This window comes from Mesoplodon mirus (genome assembly GCF_964341445.2).
Source record: "Mesoplodon mirus genome assembly, chromosome: 7".
NCBI lineage: Eukaryota > Metazoa > Chordata > Mammalia > Artiodactyla > Ziphiidae > Mesoplodon > Mesoplodon mirus.
Window position 1 is genome coordinate 89008028 of NC_138983.1, and position 22402 is coordinate 89030429.

Below are 22402 nucleotides of genomic sequence, written 5' to 3' on the forward strand. Positions count from 1 at the left end.
ACTTAAGAAACTAAAATGTCAGTGGATGAAACTCGATTTGAGTTCAAACGAATGGAGCCTCTGGTTCATATATGCCTTGCTATAAAATATTCTTCTTCAGTTATAAGTGAAGCTCCAGTGGTAGGCGCGGCAACAGCATGATGCATCAGTGTAATTATTTCTAGATAATTTCTTTGTACAAAAACATTTTTTCCCCCAGATATCGGCAGCCACTTTAAATAAAACTCAAATTGGGACCGGCTGATATTCAAAGATATGTGGAAATTATATAATATTCTATGTCAAATATATTTCAATTATTTAAAAAAAGGTATGTGGGGAATTCCCTGGCAGTCCAGTGGTTAGGACTCTGTGCTTCCACTGCTGGAGGCCTGGGTTTGATCCCTGGTCAGGAAACTAAGATCCTGCAAGGTGCGTGGTACGGCCAAAAAAAAAAAAAGGTATGTGGGAATAATTCAGCCTCGTACATGTACCTGAAAAAGACATGTCATTTTCTCAGTAAAGCTCTGAAATGGGAGAATAACTGAAAGGAATATTTCAGCAAAATTGGCTTCAGTTCAAGAAAAAGATGCTCATTAATGTGTCAGCTACATGTCAAGGTAGCTGTTTGCACTAATAATTCCTATAGGACCTGTTACTTTCATTGTTTTTTCAAAACCAGGTTTGAAGGAGAGTCATTAGTTCATTTAAATATTAGAGCATGTATTTGTTGACTTGTTTATTCTGTCTCCCTCACTAGAGCATAACAGGGGGAAGGATCATGTCTGTCTTGTTCTCTGCTGAATTCTCAGAGCCTGGAAGAGGGCATGGCACAGGATAGGCCCCCCAAAATATTTCTTTGGATTAATGGACGGATGGATGGATGGATGAATAAAGAACAAACAAACAGCCACAGTCCTAACAGAGTTCTAGAAGGTTACTGGGCCCAACCTTTGCCTTCATGGAGCTTACAGTTTCCTGCTAGAATCTCCTAGGTTCACCATACACAATCTGTGTCCTTTCTAGAGCACCATTTCTAGGACTGAAACTGTGTACCTAGAATCGGTTACAGAAGGGAAAGACAGTAAACAGAGCACAAGAGAACAAAGGCCCCCAAGCACTGACTACGGTTTTTTTTTTTTTTCTCTCTCTCGTTTTTAAAAATGTTTATTTATTTATTTATACTTTTCTTATTAGTCACCCATTTTATACACATCAGTGTATACATGTAAATCCCAATCTCTCAATTCATCATACCACCACCCCCACCCCCTGCCTCTTTCCCCCCTTGGTGTCCATATGTTTGTTCTCTACATGTGTGTCTCCATTTCTGCTCTGCAAACTGGTTCATCTTTACCATTTTTCTAGGTTCCAAATATATGTGTTAATATATGATATTTGTTCTTCTCTTTCTGACTTACTTCACTCTGTATGGCAGTCTCTAGATGCATCCACGTCTCTACAAATAACCCAATTTTGTTCCTTTTTATGGCTGAGTAATATTCCATTGTACATATGTACCATTTCCTCTTTAACCATTTGTCTGTTGATGGGCATTTAGGTTGCTTCCATGATCTGGCTATTGTAAATAGTACTGCAATGAACATTGGGGTGCATGTGGCTTTTTGAATTATGGTTTTCTCTGGGTATATGCCCAGTAGTGGGATTGCTGGGTCCTATGGTAATTCTATTTTTAGTTTTTTAAGGAACCTCCACACTGTTCTCCATAGTGGCTGTATCAATTTACATTCCCACCAACAGTGCAAGACGGTCCCCTTTTCTCCACACCGTCTCCAGCATTTGTTGTTTGTAGATTTTCTGATGATGCCCATTCTAACTGGTGTGAGGTGATACCTCATTGTAGTTTTGATTTGCATTTCTCTAATAATTAATGATGTTGAGCAGCTTTTCATGTGCTTCTTGGCCAGCAGTATATCTTCTTTGGAGAAATGTCTATTTAGGTTTTCTGCCCATTTTTGGATTGGGTTGTTTGTTTTTTTAATATTGAGCTGCATGAGCTGTTTATATATTTTGGAAATTAATCATTTGTCAGTTGCTTCCTTTGCAAATATTTTCTCCCATTCTGAGGGTTGTCTTTTCCTCTTGTTTATGGTTTCCTTTGCTGTGTAAAAGCTTTGAAGTTTCATTAGGTCCCATTTGTTTATTTTGGTATTTATTTCCATTACTCTAGGAAGTGGATCAAAAAATATCTTGCTGTGATTTATGTCGAAGAGTGTTCTTCCTATGTTTTCCTCTAAGAATTTTATAGTGTCTGGTCTTACATTTAGGTCTCTAATCCATTTTGAGTTTATTTTTGTGTATGGCGTTAGGGAGTGTTCTAATTTCATTCTTTTACATGTAGCTGTCCAGTTTTCCCAGCACCACTTATTGAAGAGACTGTCTTTTCTCCACTGTATATCCTTGCCTCCTTTGTCATAGATTAGTTGACCATAGGTGCGTGGGCTTATCTCTGGGCTTTCTATCCAGTTCCATTGACCTATATTTCTGTTTTTGTGCCAGTACCATATTGTCTTGATTACTGTGGCTTTGTAGTATAGGCTGAATTTAGGGAGTCTGATTCCTCCATCTCCGTTTTTTCCCCTCAAGACTGATTTGGCTATTCGGGGTCTTTTGTGTCTCCACACAAATTTTAAGCTTTTTTGTTCCAGTTCTGTAAAAAATGCCATTGGTAATTTGATAGGGATTGCATTGAATCTGTAGATTGCTTTGGGTAGTATAGCCATTTTCACAATATTGATTCTTCCAATCCAAGAACGTGGTATATCTCTCCATCTGTTGCTATCATTTTTAATTTCTTTCATCAGTGTCTTACAGTTTTCTGCATACAGGTCTTTGTCTCCCTAGGTAGGTTTATTCCTAGCTATTGTATTTTTTGGTTGCAGTGGTACATGGGAGTGTTTCCTTAATTTCTCTTTCAGATTTTCCATCATTAGTGTATAGGAATGCAAGAGATTTCTGTGCATTCATTTTGTGTCCTGCAACTTGACCAAGTTCACTGATTAGCTCTAGTAGTTTTCTGGTGCCATCTTTAGGATTCTCTCTGTATAGTATCCTGTCATCTGCAAACAGTGACAGTTTTACTTCTTCTTTTTCAATTTGGATTCCTTTTATTGCTTTTTCTTCACTGATTGCTGTGGCTAGGACTTCCAAAACTGTTGAAGAATAGTAGTGAGAGTGGACATCCTTGTCTTGTTCCTGATCTTAGAGGAAATGCTTTCAGTTTTTCACCATTGAGAATGATGTTTGCTGTGGCTTTGTCATATATGGCCTTTACTATGGTGAAGTAGGTTCCCTCTATGCCCACTTTCTGGAGAGTTTTTATCATAAATCAGTGTTGAATTTTGTCAAAAGTGTTTTCTGCATCCATTGAGATGATCATATGGTTTTTCTTTTTCAATTTGTTAATATCGTGTATCACATTGATTGATTTGCATATATTGAAGAATCCTTGCCTCTCTGGGATAAATCCCACTTGATCATGGTGTATGATCCTTTTAATGTGTTGTTAGATTCTGTTTGCTAGTATTTTGTTGAAGATTTTTGCATCTATATTCATCAGTCATATTGGTCTGTAATTTTCTTTTTTTGTAGTATCTTTGTCTGGTTTTGGTATCAGGGTGATGGTGGCCTCAGAGAATGAGTTTGGGAGTGTTCCTTCCTCTGCAATTTTTTGGAAGAGTTTGAGAAGGATGGGTGTTAGCTCGTCTCTAAATGTTTGATAGAATTCACCTGTGAAGCCTTCTGGTCCTGGACTTCTGTTTGTTGGAAGATTTTTAATCACAGTTTCAATTCCATTACTTGTGATTGGTCTGTTCATATTTTCTATTTCTTCCTGGTTCAGTCTTGAAAGGTTATAACTTTCTAAGAATTTGTTCATGTCTTCCAGGTTGTCCATTTTATTGGCATAGAGTTGCTTGTAGTTGTCTCTTAGGATGCTTTGTATTTCTGCGGTGTCTGTTGTAACTTCTTTTTCCTTTCTAATTTTATTGATTTGAGTCCTCTCCCTCTTTTTCTTGATGAGTCTGGCTAATGGTTTATCAATTTTGTTTAACTTCTCAAAGAACCACCTTTTAGTTTTATTGATCTTTGCTATTGTTTTCTTTGTTTCTATTTCATTTATTTCTGCTCTGATCTTTATGATTTCTTTCCTTCTGCTCACTTTGGGTTTTCTTTGTTCTTCTTTCTCTAGTTCCTTTAGGTGTAACGTTAGATTGTTTATTTGAGATTTTTCTTGTTTCTTGAGGTGGGCTTCTATAGCTATAAACTTCCCTCTTAGAACTATGGGATGCTTTTGCTGCATCCCATAGGTTTTGGATCGTCGTGTTTTCATTGTCATTTGTCTCAAGGTATTTTTTGATTTCCTCTTTGATTTCTTCAGTGATCTCTTGGTTATTTAGTAACGTACTGTTTAGCCTCCGTGTGTTTGTGTTTTTTACAGGTTTTTCCCTGTAATTCATTTCTAATCTCATAGCGTTGTGGTCAGAAAAGATGCTTGATATGATTTTAATTTTCTTAAATTTCCTGAGGCTTGATTTTTGACCCAAGACGTGATCTATCCTGGAAAATGTTCCATGCGCACTTGAGAAGAAAGTGCAATCCGCTGTTTTTGGACAGAATGTCCTACAAATATCAATTAAATCTATCTGGTCTATTGTGTCATTTAAAGCTTGTGTTTCCTTATTAATTTTCTCTTTGGATGATCTGTCCATTGGTGTAAGTGAGGTGTTCAAGTCCCCCACTATTATTGTGTTACTGTTGATTTCCTCTTTTAGAGCTGTTAGCAGTTGCCTTATGTATTGAGGTGCTCCTATGCTGGGTGCATATATATTTATAATTGTTATATCTTCTTCTTGGATTGATCCCTTGATCATTACGTAGTGTCCTTCCTTGTCTCTTGTAACATTCTTTATTTTAAAGTCTAATTTATCTGATATGAGTATTGCTACTCCAGCTTTCCTTTGATTTCCATTTGCATGGAATATCTTTTTCCATCCCCTCACTTTCAGTCTGTATGTGTCCCTAGGTCTGAAGTGGGTCTCCTGTAGACAGCATATAGATGGTTCTTGTTTTTGTATCCTTTCAGCAACCCTGTGTCTTTTGGTTGGAGCATTTAATCCATTCGCGTTTAAGGTAATTATCGATATGTATGTTCCTATGACCATTTTCTTAATTGTTTTGGGTTTGTTTTTGTAGGTCCTTTTCTTCTCTTGTGTTTCCCACTTACAGAAGTTCCTTTAACATTTGTTGTAGAGCTGGTTTGGTGGTGCTCAATTCTCTTAGCTTTTGCTTGTCTGTCAAGCTTTTGATTTCTCCATCGAATCTGAATGAGATCCTTGCTGGGTAGAGTAATCTTGGTTGTAGGTTCTTCCCTTTCATCACTTTAAGTATATCATGCCACTCCCTTCTGGCTTGTAGACTTTCTGCTGAGAAATCAGCTGGTAACCTTCTGGGAGTTCCCTTGTATGTTATTTGTCATTTTTCCCTTGCTGCTGTCAATAATTTTTCTTTAATTTTTGCCAAGTTGATTACTATGTGTCTCGGTGTGTTTCTCCTTGGGTTTCTCCTGTATGGGACTCTCTGTGCTTCCTGGACTTGGGTGGCTATTTCCTTTCCGATGTTAGGGAAGTTTTTGACTATAATCTCTTCAATATCTTCTCGGGTCCTGTCTCTCTCTCTTCTCCTTCTGGGACCCGTATAATGTGAACGTTGTTGTGTTTAATGTTGTCCCCGAGGTCTCTTAAGCTGTCTTCATTTCTTTTCATTCTTTTATCTTTATTCTGTTCCGCAGCAGTGAATTCCACCATTCTGTATTCCAGGTCACTTATCCGTTCTTTTGCCCCAGTTATTCTATTGATTCCTTCTAGTGTATTTTTTTTCAGTTATTGTATTCTTCATCTCTGTTTGTTTGTTCTTGAATTCTTCTAGATCTTTGTTAAACGTTTCTTGCATCTTCTGGATCTTTGCCTCCATTCTTTTTCTGAGGTCCAGGATCATCTTCACTATCATTATTCTGAATTCTTTTTCTGGAAGATTGCCTCTCTCCATTTCATTTAGTTGTTTTTCTGGGGTTTTATCTTGTTCCTTCATCTGTTACATAGCCCTCTGCCTTTTCATCTTCGCTGTCTTTCTGTGGATATGGTTTTTGTTCCACAGGCTGCAGGATTGTAGTTCTTCTTGCTGCTGCTGTCTGCCCTCTGGTGGATGAGGCTATCTAAGAGGCTTGTGGAAGTTTCCTGATGGGAGGGACTGGTGCTGGGTAGAGCTGGCTCTTGCAATGGTGGGCAGAGCTCAGTAAAACTTTAATCTGCTTGTCTGCTGATGGGTGGGTTGGTTTCCCTCCCTGTTAGTTGTTTGGCCTGAGGTGACCCAACACTGGAGCCTACCCGGGCTCTTTGGTGGGGTTAATGGCATACTCTGGGAGGGCTCATGCCAAGGAATACTTCCCAGAACTTCTGCTGCCAGTGTCCTTGTCCCTTGGTGAGCCACAGCTGCCCCCCGCCTCTGCAGGAGACCCACCAACACTAGCAGGTAGGTCTGGTTCAGTCTCCTATGGGGGTCACTGCTCCTTCCCCTGGGTCCCAATGCACACACTACTTTGTGTGTGCCCTCCAAGAGTGGAATCTCTCTTTCCCCCAGTCCTGCCAAAGTCCTGCAATCAAATCCCACTAGCCTTCAAAGTCTGAGTCTCTAGGAATTCCTCCTCCCATTGCCAGACCCCCAGGTTGGGAAGCCCGATGTTGAGCTCAGAACCTTCACTCCAGTGGGTGGACTTCTGTGGTATAAGTGTTCTCCAGTTTGTGAGTCACCCACCCAGCAGTTATGGGATTTGATTTTATGGGGATTGCGCCCCTCCTACTGTCTCTTTGCGCCTTCTCCTTTGTCTTTGCATGTGGGGTATCTTTTTGGTGAGCTCCAGTGTCTTCCTGTCGATGATTGTTCAGCAGTTAGTTGTGATTCCAGTGTTCTCGAAAGAGGGAGTGAGAACATCTCCTTCTACTCCACCATGTTGAACCAAATCTGACTACGGTTTTAAGCAGAATTATGCACTGAGGCCAAAATTCATCAATGACCAATTGCTTTTTTATCAACTTTGTTGAGATATAATTTATGAACAAGATCAGTGGCCAATTTTAAAGTAGTTCTTTAAAACTTAAATTTTTTTTTTTTTTTTTTTTTTTTTTTGGATTTAGTTTCAGGAGGAAGGAAGTTGACTGGTAAATCCAAACATTCTGGGTGGAGAATTTTTGGTGAAATTCCCTATAAATGAACCAGCAGCTGCCTTCAGGGTTTGATAAAGGCCTCAGTGTTTGGAACACTGTGGGGTTCCTTCTCCCCATCTCCAGCTCTTTCTGGCTGGGTCCGGGTGGGTGTGAGAAGTGGTCACTGAAGCGACAGGAGTTGGGTGGAAATGCAAAGTGGGTGTGAAAGCATGAGGTGTACAAGGTGGCAGAGCTGAGCCCAAATCACATCACTGCCTCTCACTTGCTGTGCAAGCTGTAACAAGCTCCTGGGCATCTCTGAGCGTGCCTCAGTCTCCTCATCTGTAGAATGGCATCTGCCAGAAGACTGAGGTTTAAATAGCTAATGAGGGGACTTCCCTCATGGTGCAGTGGTTAAGAATCTGCCTGCCAATTCAGGGGACACGAGTTCGAGCCCTGGTCCAGGAAGATCCCACATGCTGTGGAGAAACTATGCCCGTGGGCCACAACTACTGAGCCTGCACTCTAGAGTCCGTGAGCCACAGCTACTGAAGCCCTCATGCTGCAACTACTGAAGCCCACGTGCCTAGAGCCCATGCTCTGCAGCAAGAGAAGCCACTGAAATGAGAAGCCCACGCACCGCAGTGAAGAGTAGCCCCTACTCACTGCAACTAGAGAAAGCCCGTGCACAGCAACGAAGACCCAATGCAGCCATAAATAAATACATTAAATAAGTAAATAAATAAATAAATAAGCTAATGCACCCAAAGCACCTGCACCGGGGCCTGAACATGGTAGGCACTTAATCAAATCTAATATTGTTCTTACAAGGCTAGAAACTTGCCAACCCTCCACTCCCTGGATCTGCACTCTTCACCATGCTGTGCTGACTGCCCATTTCTAACTACCCGGGTGGCTCCCCCCAGGCTCTACCTGAGAGCTGTCACCCTGTGTTGTGACCCCAAGGCCCCGACCCACTTGTCTCTGAGCCCTACCTGGTTTTTCAAGCTCTGGATCTCTCTCTGTTGGGCATCGTCCTCTTCATGCAGAACCTGAAACTTGGGCGGGATCACCCTCTCCTTCTGCCTGGAGGTGGCTGTTTCCAACAGCTTCTGCCTCAGGTTGGCCACTTGGTTCTGCAGGCTTGCTATCACGGTGTCTTTGTATTTAGATTCAAGTTCAAAATCGGAGAGACAGCTGACTTCTTTTCCCAGCAGCAGAATTATTTCATCCTGGGTGGAGGACAGATGGGAAATTTACTAGGTGTGGGTCTGGATGTAAGGCTGAGCCCATTTAAAGAAAGACAGGAAAAATATGGTATCATTCTTTGGGAAGGTGAGGGCAGGCAGGCAGGGAAAAAGCAGACTTTCAAGGCTATCTCTGTCACTTCGAAAATCTCATAGAGACAAGAATTGGGTTAAAATGATGTACTTGTATATAGACTCCTGTAATGGATGTCTGTACCTCACAGGTACGGAAACTTTCCTTTCCCCGAGAATTAGACTTTCATATTAAGAACAACCATCCCACTTGGGAACATTTGTTGCTAGGAAGTTTACTTAGAATGATTTCATTTATAATATACAGCCTAGCACACTGGGGACCTAGGAAAGGTACTTAGGAAAACAACATTCTGTTTGACCACTTTCTGCCTATAATGAGGGTTATTTGTTTTAGCTTAAAACATTCTGAACTATTTGTTTTCCCTTTCCTCTCTTCTAATATTTCCTGCCTCTTTTGGCTATTCATGTATGAATTTTTTCCAGGTAACTCAATCTGGAAAGTAAATGAGACAGGAATACTGATTTATTTGCATGGGCTCATGTAAACTTTCGGCTGGAAAAACAAAATTGCTGGTAGACTTTACCCACAGGTATAATTCACCCTGTCCTCCATCTCTCCAGTGAAAAAGCTCTGCAGCCAAAGAATTGGTTAGGTTTTCCAAAAAAGGAAAAAAAAATTCCCCCAAACTTCTCACCAGACGTTATCAATAAAATGTCAGAAAAACTGAAGAAGAAGAAGAAGAAGAAAAAATTCCCCAGAGGCCTTTTCCAAAGCAGTCACAGGAGGAGGTAAACGGGCAATTTCTGGGCCAGCTCATTCCCAGGAGAGCCGTCCAGTCAGCCTCACGACCTGCTAGCTCCGTGACCTGGGGCAGGACAGGGTCTCGCTCATGAGAAAGCCTGTCTGACATTGCCAGCTGCTGCCAGGGGCCTTCCTTTGGGTCCTTGTGAAAGTTGGTGGCAAAACTTCAAGAGAGAGCATCAGACATATTCCCTACTCCTGGGCAGTTTCCCCTGTTTCACCCTGTTATGATCAGCCAGGTGCTTATTCATTTTTCATGCAACAAACATTCATAGGGCAGCAACTAAGTGCCAGGCCCCGTGACAGTGCTGGAATATAAGAAGTTTGCAGAGGGCAGTGGACAGCTGTGGGTTCTGCTTTCCTGCTGAGGGTCCCTTTTCCCTTCTGGAGGGAGCGTTCCTCCTTCCATGGGGTCTGGGTAGGATTGTCAGTCATGTGCCCTGCTCCTTCCTGTCCCACCTCCCCATGTGCATGTGGCCCAAGCTGGTCAATCAGAGATTTCACACATCGATTACAGAGGGAGAGGATCTTGCCTTCTTTTGGATCATAAACTTTAAATATGTAGGCTTGTTTGCCTGAGTTTGTCTTTTCTGACACACAAAGCCAGCCTTATGTAGAAAGCCAGACTCTGAGGGAAACAGAGGGGAGAGGTTGGTAGTGGGGAGGTGTTCTGATGACATTATTCAAGCTCCTGGATATAGCCATACCTGAAGCTAGTGGCCCTTTAAATTTTCCAATAAGTTGAGCTAATCGATGCTCCCCCTCAAGCTAATTTGTTTATTGTCACTTGAAGGAGTCCTGGCAAGTCAGGGTATAAACGACTTATAAAGAGAAAGAATTCTTTCTATTATAAATAGAAAAAATGATAAATGGCTTATAAACATTTTCTATAAATAGAAAAAATTATAGTGGTTGCACTATATTTCCGAGTTAAAATTGAGGCAGGTTGAAAAATGGCAACAAATACTTTGCAGTTTTGCCATCCAGTCTATTTCCCCACCCTCTAGTCTGGGCTGGCCCCGTGACTTGCTTTAACCAATGGAATGGAGTGGAAGTGATGCTGCATGATCTCCAGGCAAGTTCTTACAGGCTGTGCAGCTTCTGCTCTGGCCCCCTGGGAACCCCGAGACCACCGTGCTGTGATGAAAAACCACATGCACAAAGGGGCGCACCAGTCCAGGCGTCCTGGCTGAGGCCGTAGATGTGGGAAGGAGGCCAATGGAGACCGACCACCAAACTGGCCAAGCCAGCGGCTGACTGAGGCCGCATGAGTGAGGCCAGGGGACGCGAGCAAAGGAACCTTCCAGGTCAACCCATAGATTCTGGGGAATAATGAATTGCTGTTTGAAGCCGCTAAGTTTTGGGATGGCTTGTTACACAGTGATAAATACAGAATCTGAGTGTGGCTTCTCGCCTTTCTGCAACATTTTTCAGAGTCTGGTCCCAGGATGCCTGGTTGGAACCCCCTGCCTCCTGAAGGTTTGGATTTCCATGTCTGACAAGAACCCCAGGTAGGTCTGCTCCTCACAAACTCTGAGAATTGCTGCAGGAGCAGGCCCTGGCCCTGAAGGAAAGCGAGATATTATAGACTGCTTCTTTTAGAGTAACTTTCAGGTCGTGTCTAAGTGGGGAGAAATTGACCTGGGCCCTTCCCAGGATGGCTTGAATCCACCTGTTCTGCTCGCATCCCTGCTTTAAACCTCTCTGGTTCTTTAACGAGTCTCTTGGCCCAGGCCTCCCTGACTTCAGGGCTCAATTCCTCCTGCTAGGAACGTGTTTTTGCATCACTGTTCCATCACTGAAGGTTGACCAAGTGATTACTGTGTGGGAGTTAGAAGTACCCGCTGAGAAGCTAACCAGACCTCGCTTTGAATCCTAACACTGCTCCTTGCATTGGGCAGCCGTGAACACATCACTGAACCTCTCTGAGCTTCAGTTTCCTCATCTGCAAAGTGAGGCTGATAAAATCTATTTTGAAGATGGTGAAGATTAACGAGCTAATAAATGTCAAGTGCACAGGACATGGCCCAGCACACAGTAGGTGCTCAGTACCTTGTAGTTGTAGATGTTATTTGGGATAAAATGAGCAGTGGCCAAACCTGGCTGAATGTCTTGGGAGGAAGAGGTGGTTTCTTGGAAGTAGGAAAAAGGGACAGTCCTTGAGACACAGAGAACAAGAGGCAGTGGCAATCTCTCCATGGTCCCTCTTGCTGCTGTAGCTCTGTGCTTCCCCGAGACCCCTCACCTTATCGTACTGGGCCAGGTCCTGGTCCACAAAAATTTCTCTGTAGGGCTCTGCCCCAGGAATTTCCTCGGCCACTGATTGTTCCGACAGTTCCGCCGCGTTGGTCCACACTAACACACAAGATCAACAGAGAATGCAGAGGAGACTGTGAGTTTCCCCAAAGTCTTAAAAAATATTTTCAGATTAACCTTCACATTCATGAGACTTATGCACTGAAAGCATTACAGGAGGACAGGAAAGGGTAAGAGCTGCCTCATTTCTCTTCCCCAGCATTAACTGCACTGATGCACTGTGGTGTGTCTCTTTCCAGACTTTTTTCTATGCTGCATAAGAGCTGATGACCTTGGGCAAGTCATTTGCTCTTTCTAAGCCTTCGTTTCCACATACATAATTTAGGATCACTGATAGTCTCTGCTATAAAGGGCTATCTGGAGATTAAATAGAATAATGATATAGAGCAGGGGTTGGCAAACTATGGCCCTGCGGCCAAATCTGGCCTTCTGCCTATTTTTGTAAATAAAGTTTTATTGCAACACAGCCACAGTGATTGATTTACATATTATTTATGGCTGCTTCCCAGCTACAAAGGCAGAGCTGAGTAGTTGCAGCAGAGACCATGTGACCCACAAATCCTAAAGTATTTACTATCTGGCTCTTTACAGGAAAAGTTTGCTGACCCCTCAAGTAGAGCATTTAGCACTAAACATTAGCTATATATTTTTTATTGCAGTCATATCTTTTCAAAAAACAAAAATGCATTTACATGACAGAGATTCTTATCCAGCTTACTTTTCAGCTAACAATATGAAAAACATCTTCCCATGTCAGTATTTGAGGCTGTACTGGGTTCTTTTCAAGGGTAGCATTGTGGTCCATTGTCCAAGTGTGCCAAACGTGTTTAACTAGGATCCACTTGATAGACATTTAAGCTTTCCTAATTTTTTTCTTATTTACCCCAATATTACAAGGCCTGTTTATATGACTTTCGGGGAGTATGGCATTGTGTTTGGGGGCCCCACTCTGTATCACATCAGACATCTCGCAATTCACTCACATCAACACTGAATGGTGTAGAAACCATTTTCTTGGTGTAGAAACGTTTGTAAAGATTTCTATAATTCTACTTGTGAAACCACTTGGGCCCAAGCAGCGTATTTTAAATTTCCAAGTGACTATGGTTTCTGGACAGTCACTGCACATTCTTATCTTCCTGTGAAGTGAGAAGCTGAACAAATTGTTTTCAGTGGTGATGAAACTTTAATGAGTATTAACATTAATGATGAATGAAGCACGCACTATCATGTTTGTGGACATTCATCATTTATTCATTTTGCTTCTGCCTTTTTTATTTATGCATTTTAGAATCAAAGATTCCTGCCCCCCAGCCAGGTCTCAAACCTGTTTGTGGACCCCAAAACCTCTAGTGGACATAGCTGATGGCCTGTGGTGCCCGGAGAATGCACAGCCTTGTGTGTTGAATGAACAGCCCTGGCCACAGTGTTTCCTGGGGCGCGAGGAACAGAAGGGCCTGGAACTTCAGCAGCTGCCCATTTTCTCTCCCTCCACCTCCCCAGCTAGGTCCATGATTAGAAAACTTTTATTTGAAGCTCACTGCCCCCATCTGACTCTCTTGGATCCTGAGCAGCTAAGTCCTAACTGACTATAGCAGCAGTGCCTGATAGAGAAATAAAGGGAGCTACAGAATGCAATTTTCAATTTTCTAGTAGTCGCATTAAAAAGGTAAAAAGGAGAGATGAATTTTTTAATGATCAATTTGATTTAACCCAATACATTAAAAAAACATCATTTCAACACGTAATCGACAAAAAATATGGAGATATTTTATATTCTTTTTCTTCGAGGCATGAAGCCTTTGAAATCTGGGGTTTATTTTACACTGATTGTGTATCTCAATTTGGAAACTGAATTTTCAGGAGGAAGACTTGATCTGTTTTCAGATTCCTCAAGAAATCGGCTCCCACTGGAGGAAGGTACTGCCTGGCCTGTGTCCCCAGGGAGGGCCACGGGGTCTGACCCTAAATGGGCCCCTGTCCAGTCTCAGCTTAGAGTTCTGGCATCTGATGCCATCTCTAGGGGTGACTCCGGCTGCCTCTGCAACCCTGTCGTGGCTGTCTTGAGGGACCCTTCCCCGCAAGATGATGGCCGGAGTGGGGACTTCATAAAACTTACAGAACAGGCTGATCGATGGGGTCCCTTTATTAGGGAAGGTGTGTTTACCGAAAGTCTTTGTGGGGCTAGAATTTGCTCTGAGACTCGCTTTCCTTACACCCAGGCAGGGAGGTGCTGGAGCAGTTACCCCTCACCTGCCCCAAACTTCTTTACCGGCTACTGTTATTTATCAGAAAGAACCTAAGGGCCATGTATGACCAAACTGGCTTAACTCTAGCTGCCGGATCCTTCGGAGGTCCCAGTGGGGAGAAGCCCCAGGGAGGGTCGGGAGGGCTGGGGCGGTGGGAAGGCGGATATGGGGACGCAGGCACTTTAAGAATTTTCGGGCATGAGCTGTTGGCCAAAGGGCAGGGGAGTTACTTTAATATTTTAACAACCCCCAGCTGTCCTGGTGCGCTCCAATAATCACCAGTCTGCAGCAGGGGCAGTATGTGTGCACCTTAACTGTGTCTTTCAGACATTGTAAGTTGTAAATAAAAGTTAAATAACAATCATGGTTAGGTAATAACTTAATTTTTAAATTTTAATATTTAAAATTTAAATATTAAAATTATTAAAATATTAAAATTTAAATATTAAAATATTAAATATTTTAATATTAACTGAATGTTCGCTATGCACCTGGCGCTGTGCTCAGCACTTACAGGCAGGATACGATTTCATCTTCATAACAACCCAGTGAGATAGGCATTATTATTCCCATCTCCATTTTATACGTGAGAGGTATGAGGCACAGAGACGTCAAGTCATCTGCTCAAGGACACACAGCTGGTAAGTGGTAGAGTCAAGGGATGAACCTAAGTTTGTTGGATTCAGAGCCTATGCTTTTAACCACTATGCAGTCAATGTATTGAAGTGGGAAGATGTTTATGATATATTATTGAATTTTAAAAATCAGGTAGGGAATTCCTTGGCAGTCCAGTGGTTAGGATTCTGTGCTTCCACTGCAGGGGGCACAGGTTCCATCCCTGGCTGGGGAACAAAGATCCTGCAAGCTGAGCGGCACGGCCAAAAAAAGAAAAAAAAAGGTTACCTATGTTAGGTTCATATGATCCCATTATTGGGAAAAAAATATATATATATATGAGTCAAGATGCTATTTTAATAAGTCACTCCACATATTTTCTTTTCTCAGTAATTCTTCCCCACCTCCCATGAGCTCTTGCCATTAAGATTTGGCCTTGGAGCTGACGTTTTATTGCCTTGTGGTACAGGAAGGATGGGTATTAACTAGAACAGGGTGAGTTTTCCCCCAGGCAAAATGACGTTCTGACTTTTGACAACGTCTGGAGACATTTTTGAGAACCACAGTTAGGGGTGGTGGTGGTGGTGTTGCTACTGGTATCTCTGGTGGGTAGGAGTCAGGGATGCTGCTAAACACTCTACAGTGGACAGGACAGATCCTTCAACAAGGAGTTATGCGACCCACCTGTCACTGTGCCAAGATTGAGAAACCCTGACCTGATCTGCAGTAAATAAATCCTTGGCTTTGGGTTTTCAAATAGAATTTTTCAAGTCTAAAGCAAGGTGACAGTCTAACAGTAAACCAATTTAATTGGAAGAGCCCAGCTTTGCTAAGAGAGGAAAGAGCTTTCTCGGAACCCTTAAAAAGAGGTGTTTTCTGTCAAGAGACAGCATGGAGGACTGGAGCACAGAATTTTCTCTAAAGCGTGGAGTAGAGAGGCCCAGACAGAAAGGAACTCCCCATGACACGGGAAGATGAAAGTCCTTTTCTGAGGATGGCGAGAGTGTCAGGGGAACGAGGGCAAACGTTTGGAAACATGAGACCTGGCTGAGAGGCTGAGGAGATAGAGCCCAGGTAGATGTGAGGGACTCTAAGCCATACGACTCATCCTTCATTTCTCCAGGGGGAATGCAAGTCCTTTAGAGAAGCCCCAAGTTCAGCATGGCACTGGAGAAACCGGTGATTACAGTGGAAAAATTTAAATGGCGGAGTGAAAAAAAGAAAAGAAACAGCCCATGTGCCATGTGTCCAAAGGACGCATTAAAAAAAAAACCCCAAAAACCCTGTATATATGTTCATAAGACAGAACATGATGCATACAACAAAATGAATGAATCTCAGAAATACTATGCTGAGTGAAAAAAGCCTTCCACAAAGGAACATGTACTACATGGTTCTGTGTACTTGAGATTCTAGAACAGGAATATCTAATCCATGGCGGGAAAAGAATTCAGAAGAGTGGGTGCCTCTGGGGCCTGGGGCTGGGAATTGACTGGGGAGGGACATGAGGGAACTTTCTGGGGTGATGGTAATGTTCTATATCTTGATAGGAATTTGGGTTACATAGGTGTGCACGACTGGCAAAACTCAGTGAACACATTCAAGATCTACACCTTTCAGGGTGTGGTAGGCAGTCTCCAAGATGGCCCCACTGCTTCTTGTCTCTTGGTATTCAGACCCCTGCATCATCCTCTGCAATACTGGATGGACTTTATGTTAGTTAGCTTGGGCTGCCATAACAAAACACCACAGGAGGTCTTAACAAAAGAAATTCATTTTCTCACAGTTCTGGAGGCTGGAAGTCCAAGATCAAGGTGTGGGCAGGGTTAGGCCTCTCTCCTTGGCTTGCAGACGGCCACCTTCCTGCTGTGTCCTCACATGCCCTTTTCTCTGTGCACGTGCATCCCTGGCGTCTCTCTCTCTCTTCTTACAAGGACACCAGCCCTTGGATTAGGGCCCACCCAATCATCTCATTTGAACTTACTCATCTATTTCAATACACTATCTCCAAATATGGTCACATTCTGCGATATTGGGATTGAGGCCTCAGCATATGAATTTTGGGGGAATGCAATTCAGTCCGTAACAAAGCTTCTCTATGTAACCAAGGATATTGCAGAAATGACACAGTTTGATTCCTGAGGTTAGATCATAAAAGGCATTGCAGCTTCTGCCTCACTCGCTAGGACCACTTGTCTGGAGGAGCTGGCAGCTTGAGGATACTCAAGCAACGTATGGAGAGGTGCACTTAGTGAAGAACTGAGGCCTCTTACCAAAAGCCATGTGAGTGAACCATTCTAGAGGTGGGTCCTCCAGCCCCAGACAACCCTCCAGAGGACCACAGCCCCAGCCAACACCATTACTGCAACTTCATGAAAAATCCTGAGCAAGAATCCCCCAGCTAAGCCATTCCCAACTTCCTGACGCAGAGAAACTATGAGATAATAAATGTTTACTGTTGTTTTAGGCCATTACATCCTGCAGTAATTTGTTATGCAACAATAAGTAGCAAATACAGGTTTGGGCACCAGGAGTGGTGGAAAATTTAACAAAAACCCTACAATGTGGAGTGGTTTGGGATGGAACAGTGGCCAGAAGCTGGAGGACTTTGGCCAAGAGTCTTTGAGAAAGCCTGAATAGTCTTAGTAGAAGCCCGATGGCCTTTGAGGAGGCCGTGAGGGAAGGGTTCCAGGAAAGTGAGGAAAATGTTACTGGGGTTAAGGGATCCTTGTCAGGTGGTGGCAGAAGGGTTCCTAACACGTTGCCTGTGGTCATGAGGAAGGTAGAAAATGTTTGTGATGAGGCTGAATGGTCTAGCTAGAGAGAGTCCCAGACAGAGTCTTGGAAGGTGCTGCCTGGTTACTTCTTGCTACTTATAGTGAAATGTGAGGGGGAGAGACAGTTAAAGGAAGGGCTGTTAAACCAGGGCAATGCTCTGGGCTTGAAAATTCCCTGCCTCTCCCGGTGGCAAATGAAATGTAAGAAACAGGTTCTGGGCAAAGATCAAATCAAGGGCACTCTCAAGAAAACACAGTCTAGAGAAGAAGCTGAGGGTGTGGTTGTAAAATCCTTTGTTAAGAATACAGATCCAGGGCAGTGTCCAGGAGAACCCTTCGGTCAAAAAACTGGGCTTCTAAGAAGCTTCTGTCCTTTGTCAGTCTTTGCAGAAGTCCATGGTGGAAGGGCTTGGGTCCAAAAAAGTCTGTGGGCGTGGTTTTTGCCTAATAGGATGAACCCCAATAAGAAGCACTGCCAACTCAGACTGACAGAGACCCACAAAAGTCAAAGAAGCGTCTGGACAACCAAGCTTCTACAGGCAGGAAGCAGGCTATAAAACTATGCAGCCACATCCATGGGACACCTTTCATAGGAAAGGGAGGACGACTCAGAAGGCGGAACTCAGGGACCAGCGGGCAGACCCAAGAGCCCTGGAAAGTCATTTCTGGACAAGAGTTGGACTGAAGCCCAATCAAGGAACTGCCGATATTTTCCCAGCTGGACTTCAGAACTGCTTTGGGCCAGGGACTCCTGTGTGTTTCCTGTTTTTCTTCTTTTGGAACAAGAGGAGTGTATGTAGCAGTTATGCTATGTCTGTCCCACCAATATATGCTGGGTGTATGACGGACAGACCCTTTGTTCAGAGGTCTTCAGATTTCTGGAAGTAGTACTTGATGAGCTGAATGTAAGGTACTACACCCATGAGCCCCATCTGTACCTGGACTTGATTTAGACGAGATTCTGGAATTTGAGCCGATGCTGTTACTGGGGTGAGATTTTGGGGGGCCTCGGGAGAGAGGAGGAGGAGTGTGAATCATTGAGGACCCGAGGGCAGGCTGTGGTAGCCGGCCTCCAAGATGACTGCTGATAATCCCCACCTCCTGGTCTTCAGGCCCATGTGTAGTCTTCTCCCACACTGGAGGGTGACGCCCTGTGTAACCAGCAGGATATTGCAGCAATGACAGAGCATGACTTCTGAGGCTTAGTCACAAGAGATGTTGCCACTTCCATCTTGTCCTCCAGGATCACTTGCTCAGGAGGAGCAGCTGCCGTGTCATGGGAATGCTCGAGCCACTCTCTGGGGAGGCCCATGTGGTGAGGAGCCGGGGCCTCCTGCTGACAGCCATGTGAGCACGCCATCTTGGAAGTGGATCCTGCGGCCCAGGTCAAGCCTTCAGATGACTGCAGCCTTACGAGGGACCCTGAGCCACAGCTGTCCTGCTAAGCTGCTGCCAAATTCCTGACCCACAGAAACCGTATAGATGATAACACATGTTTGATTTTTGCTTTAGGCTGCTACGTTTGGGGAGAATTTGTTATGCAATCATGATAACTAATACACATTGTGTGTTCATTTTACATGAAGGAGACAAAAATGTTGAATTCTAGTTAATGGTATATGTGCTAAAGCATTTAGGGGGAGGACTACAGATGTGTGCTATTTATTTTGAAATGCATCCAAAAAATAAGATGGATTAATGCAGGACAAGAAGGATGGGTAGACAGAAATGTAATAAAGAGTACAGCAAAGTGTTAGCGGTAGAATTAGGAGGAGAGCTGTCTCTGTAAAATTCTTTTTGCTTTGCTGTATGTTTGAAAGTTTTCACATTAAAATGCTGGGGGGAAATGGCTGAGTAATTTCTTAACTTGGGTCGTAGGTACATGAGCATTCCTTAGATGATGATGATGATTATGTAAACTGCAGAGATACCTTTCATTTGCCCCTTAGTCTGTATATTTCAGAATAATAACTATTATTTGAATGGCTGAGGGAAGTGACTAGGTGAGTGGTCCTGAGTGAGACCAGGGAAGGGTGTGGAGGCATCGAGAGGCCTGGGGACTCAGAGGGGTCTGGGGCTGGGACGCAGAAAACAGAGAATGGGACCTTCACACCAGTGGCCACAGAAGAAACCTGCGAATCATGCCAGGGACTAAGTCGACCCAGCTACTCTGCCAGTAAGGCTGGCAAGGCCGAGAGGATGGTGACAGACAGGAAGTCTCCTGCCCAAATGCCATGAGGCCTTCTCGGGGGGAGGGGGGAGAAGGAAACCCTGATGGCTGTGTGTTCCCAAAGTGACCAGGCTGTGAGTGACAGTCACTGAGATAACCAGCCTTAAATTTGACTGAAAAGCGTTAGATTAGATTAGATTGAATACATAACCTCCGGAGAAGTAAGTTTCTCCATAAGCCTCAGTCTCCTCTTACCTGTAAAATGGTAATAAGATATTTAAAAACCTCTTAAGGCAAGAGGGATTTCAGTTACCAATATGTCTGTACATCTGAGTCGAAGTATATAAATTTAGATTCTGATACACATTCATATATATTCATATATATGTACAAACACACACACACACACACACACACTCACCACAGAGGTACTGATGTGTGCAGATGGGCAGAGCACAGTCTTGGAGGAGTTTGTACCAAAAAGTCAACAGGGAGAATTCTGGTGATAAGGGTGACAGCTTATCTTTTACTGTTTTCTAACTTTCTGCTTATCCCAATTTTTTCACATTTGATTATGTTCTACTTCAGAACCAGAGAACATAAGCAAAAGCCAGAGAAAGACAAATATCATACCATATTGCTTATATGTGGAATCTAAAAAAAGGTACAAATGAACTTATCTACAAAACAGAGATAGAGTTACAGATGTAGAAAATAAACTTACCGTTACCGGGAATAAGAGGGGGGAGGGATAAATTGGAAGAGAGGGATTGACATACACAATACTATAAATAAAGGAGATAACTAAGGACGACCTACTGGATAGCACAGGGAACTCTCCTCAATACTCTGTAATGGTCTATATGGGAAAAGAATCTAAAAAAGAGTGGATACATGTATATGTTGAACAGATTCAGTGTGCTGCATACCTGAAACTAACACAACACTGTAAATCAACTGCACTTCAATAAAAATTTTTAAAAAAAGGGGAAAGCAGAAACTGAGACCCATCCTCCTAGCAAAAGCCCCTCCCCTAAGCCACCAAGGAAGCGCCCATGAGTACCTTGCCTGATGATGGGAACGCTGTGGGCGGCTCTGTCCACCTCGAAGGAGAACATCTTCTTGCTGGCACTCATGGGCTGCCTGTGGGAGGCTGGTGGGACCATGGGGGGCTCGGGGGACCCCTGCGACCAGCTCCTCTGCACTGGCGCTGTCCAGATGCCCGGGTAGAAGGGGGTCTGTGGTGGTGAGGGTGACTGGTTCAGTTGCTGGGTGGCCCAAGGTGGCTGTCGCCTTGGCCAAGGTGCTGGGCCCCTCACCCATGGGAAGGAGACCTGCAGGGGCAGACAAGAGGGTCAGGGGAGGTTATGAGCAGCTGGGGTGGTCTTCACCTTTCTGTCCCGGCGACATAATTGCTGCCCTAGATTTCGGCGTATAAGTCACTTCTCCCAGGAAGCCCTCCCAGACTCCCCAAATTTGGGATGTTGGTCCCCACCATAGGTCACCTTGCACACTATCGTACCACCATTTATTGGGTGCAGCCTTCGTGCCAGGCACCCAGTCAAGAGATTCACATGCATTACCTCATTTAATACCCCTGATGCTCTGTGACGAGCCCGAGGCTGAGCAAGACCTAGTGACTTTCCCAGGATCACAGATTTGGCAGTGAGCGTCTGAGCTGGTACAACGCCACCTCTGAGCTCTGAGAGGCTGACAGCTTTTTGTCTACCTTGCTCAGCACCGTATCCTCAGCTCCTAGAATAAACCCTTGGCACATACACAGTAGGTCCTTAAATACTGGTTGAAAGAATGAATGACCACATCTCCGAGATTCAAGCCCAGCTCTCCAGGACACACACGTCCACACTGTGTGTCTCCCTGGCACTCCCATTCCACCTGTTCCCCGAAGCCGAGAGCTCTGGGGTGGCAGGCACCCCAACTGGCTCGCACCCCAACTGGCTCATTAACCTGTGATCCTCAACATCTGCCACATCTGATTCTTGCCAGACGCTCCATAAATATCTATCAAGGGAACCTCTTTTCATCTGATCCAGCGGAAGATGTCTGTAGCTACTTTCATTAGAGAGCACATCAAAATCCATCTATACCGGGAGAAGCAAATGCTGAGAGGTGCTGACACCTGGCTTTGTCTTGGTTAATGCTGTTGTGGCCATCCCTCCCCGAGCCTAGTGGTTAAACCGTGACATCGTGAATGCTACCATTTACTGTAATTACTCACCGATTTCTCGCGATAGCCCTGAAGGGGAGGAGCTCTCCTTATTCCTAGCTTACAAATGAGGCTTGGAGAGGTTAAGGACTTCACCAAGCTCAGGTGGTGGTGGAGAGGGTGGTGGGACTGGAGTTCTGGAAAGCTCTTTCCCTCTCTGTCTCTCTCTCCCTTCTCTGCCCCGCCCCCAGTCTCTTGGCAGAAAAAAACACACTTTTCAAGGAAGAAGCTAAGTTCAAAGGTTTGCCGCCTGTGGCGGTCACGTTTCTCTTTCTGCAGACTGCAGACACGTAATGAGAAACAGGACAGAATGCTTCCGAAATAGGAGCACTGGCAGACAGAACTTCCTATAGCTCCAGCTGGATTGTATTCAAGAGGAAGGTTCTCCACTCACTCAGGTTCCCAAACCAGTCTTTTAGCTACAGTCTTTCCCAGCCAAGTCAAGAATCCGGTGAATTCCCCTGAAGACTTTTTTGGAGTCAGGGAGAACACTGTTCGGGAAAATCAAACTCCAATTGCCTGGTGACCCCTGGCCCAGCATTTATGATGACACTGGCTCCGTTGAAACCTGTTTCAGGAACGGACTTGGCAGTGTTCCAGAACTCTGTTACCTTATATGAAGATCCGAATTTCTCTCCACTGTGGGCACCTCGGTCTCCACCTAAGCTTTCTTCCTTTCTCTCCTTTCAGAAGCTGAGGTGTCCTGCTCCTGCCTTGCACTCACTTCTCCATCCATCCGATCCCTTCCCGTCCTCTCCTCTGGG

The 22402-nt window shown here is 44.0% G+C and overlaps 1 protein-coding gene across 1 annotated transcript in view; it reads right to left on the reverse strand.

Moving 5' to 3' along the window:
- The window catches only part of LOC309808862 (forkhead-associated domain-containing protein 1-like), a gene marked incomplete at both ends in the record, with an annotated part of 196741 nt that overhangs the window by 142975 nt on the left and 31364 nt on the right, over positions 1 to 22402 (reverse strand). Inside the window, 3 exons of the mRNA XM_082629439.1 lie at positions 8195 to 8431; positions 11530 to 11639; positions 20475 to 20745. Coding sequence (XP_082485565.1) covers positions 8195 to 8431; positions 11530 to 11639; positions 20475 to 20745 — 618 coding nt within the window. The remainder of the gene's footprint in view (positions 1 to 8194; positions 8432 to 11529; positions 11640 to 20474; positions 20746 to 22402) is intronic.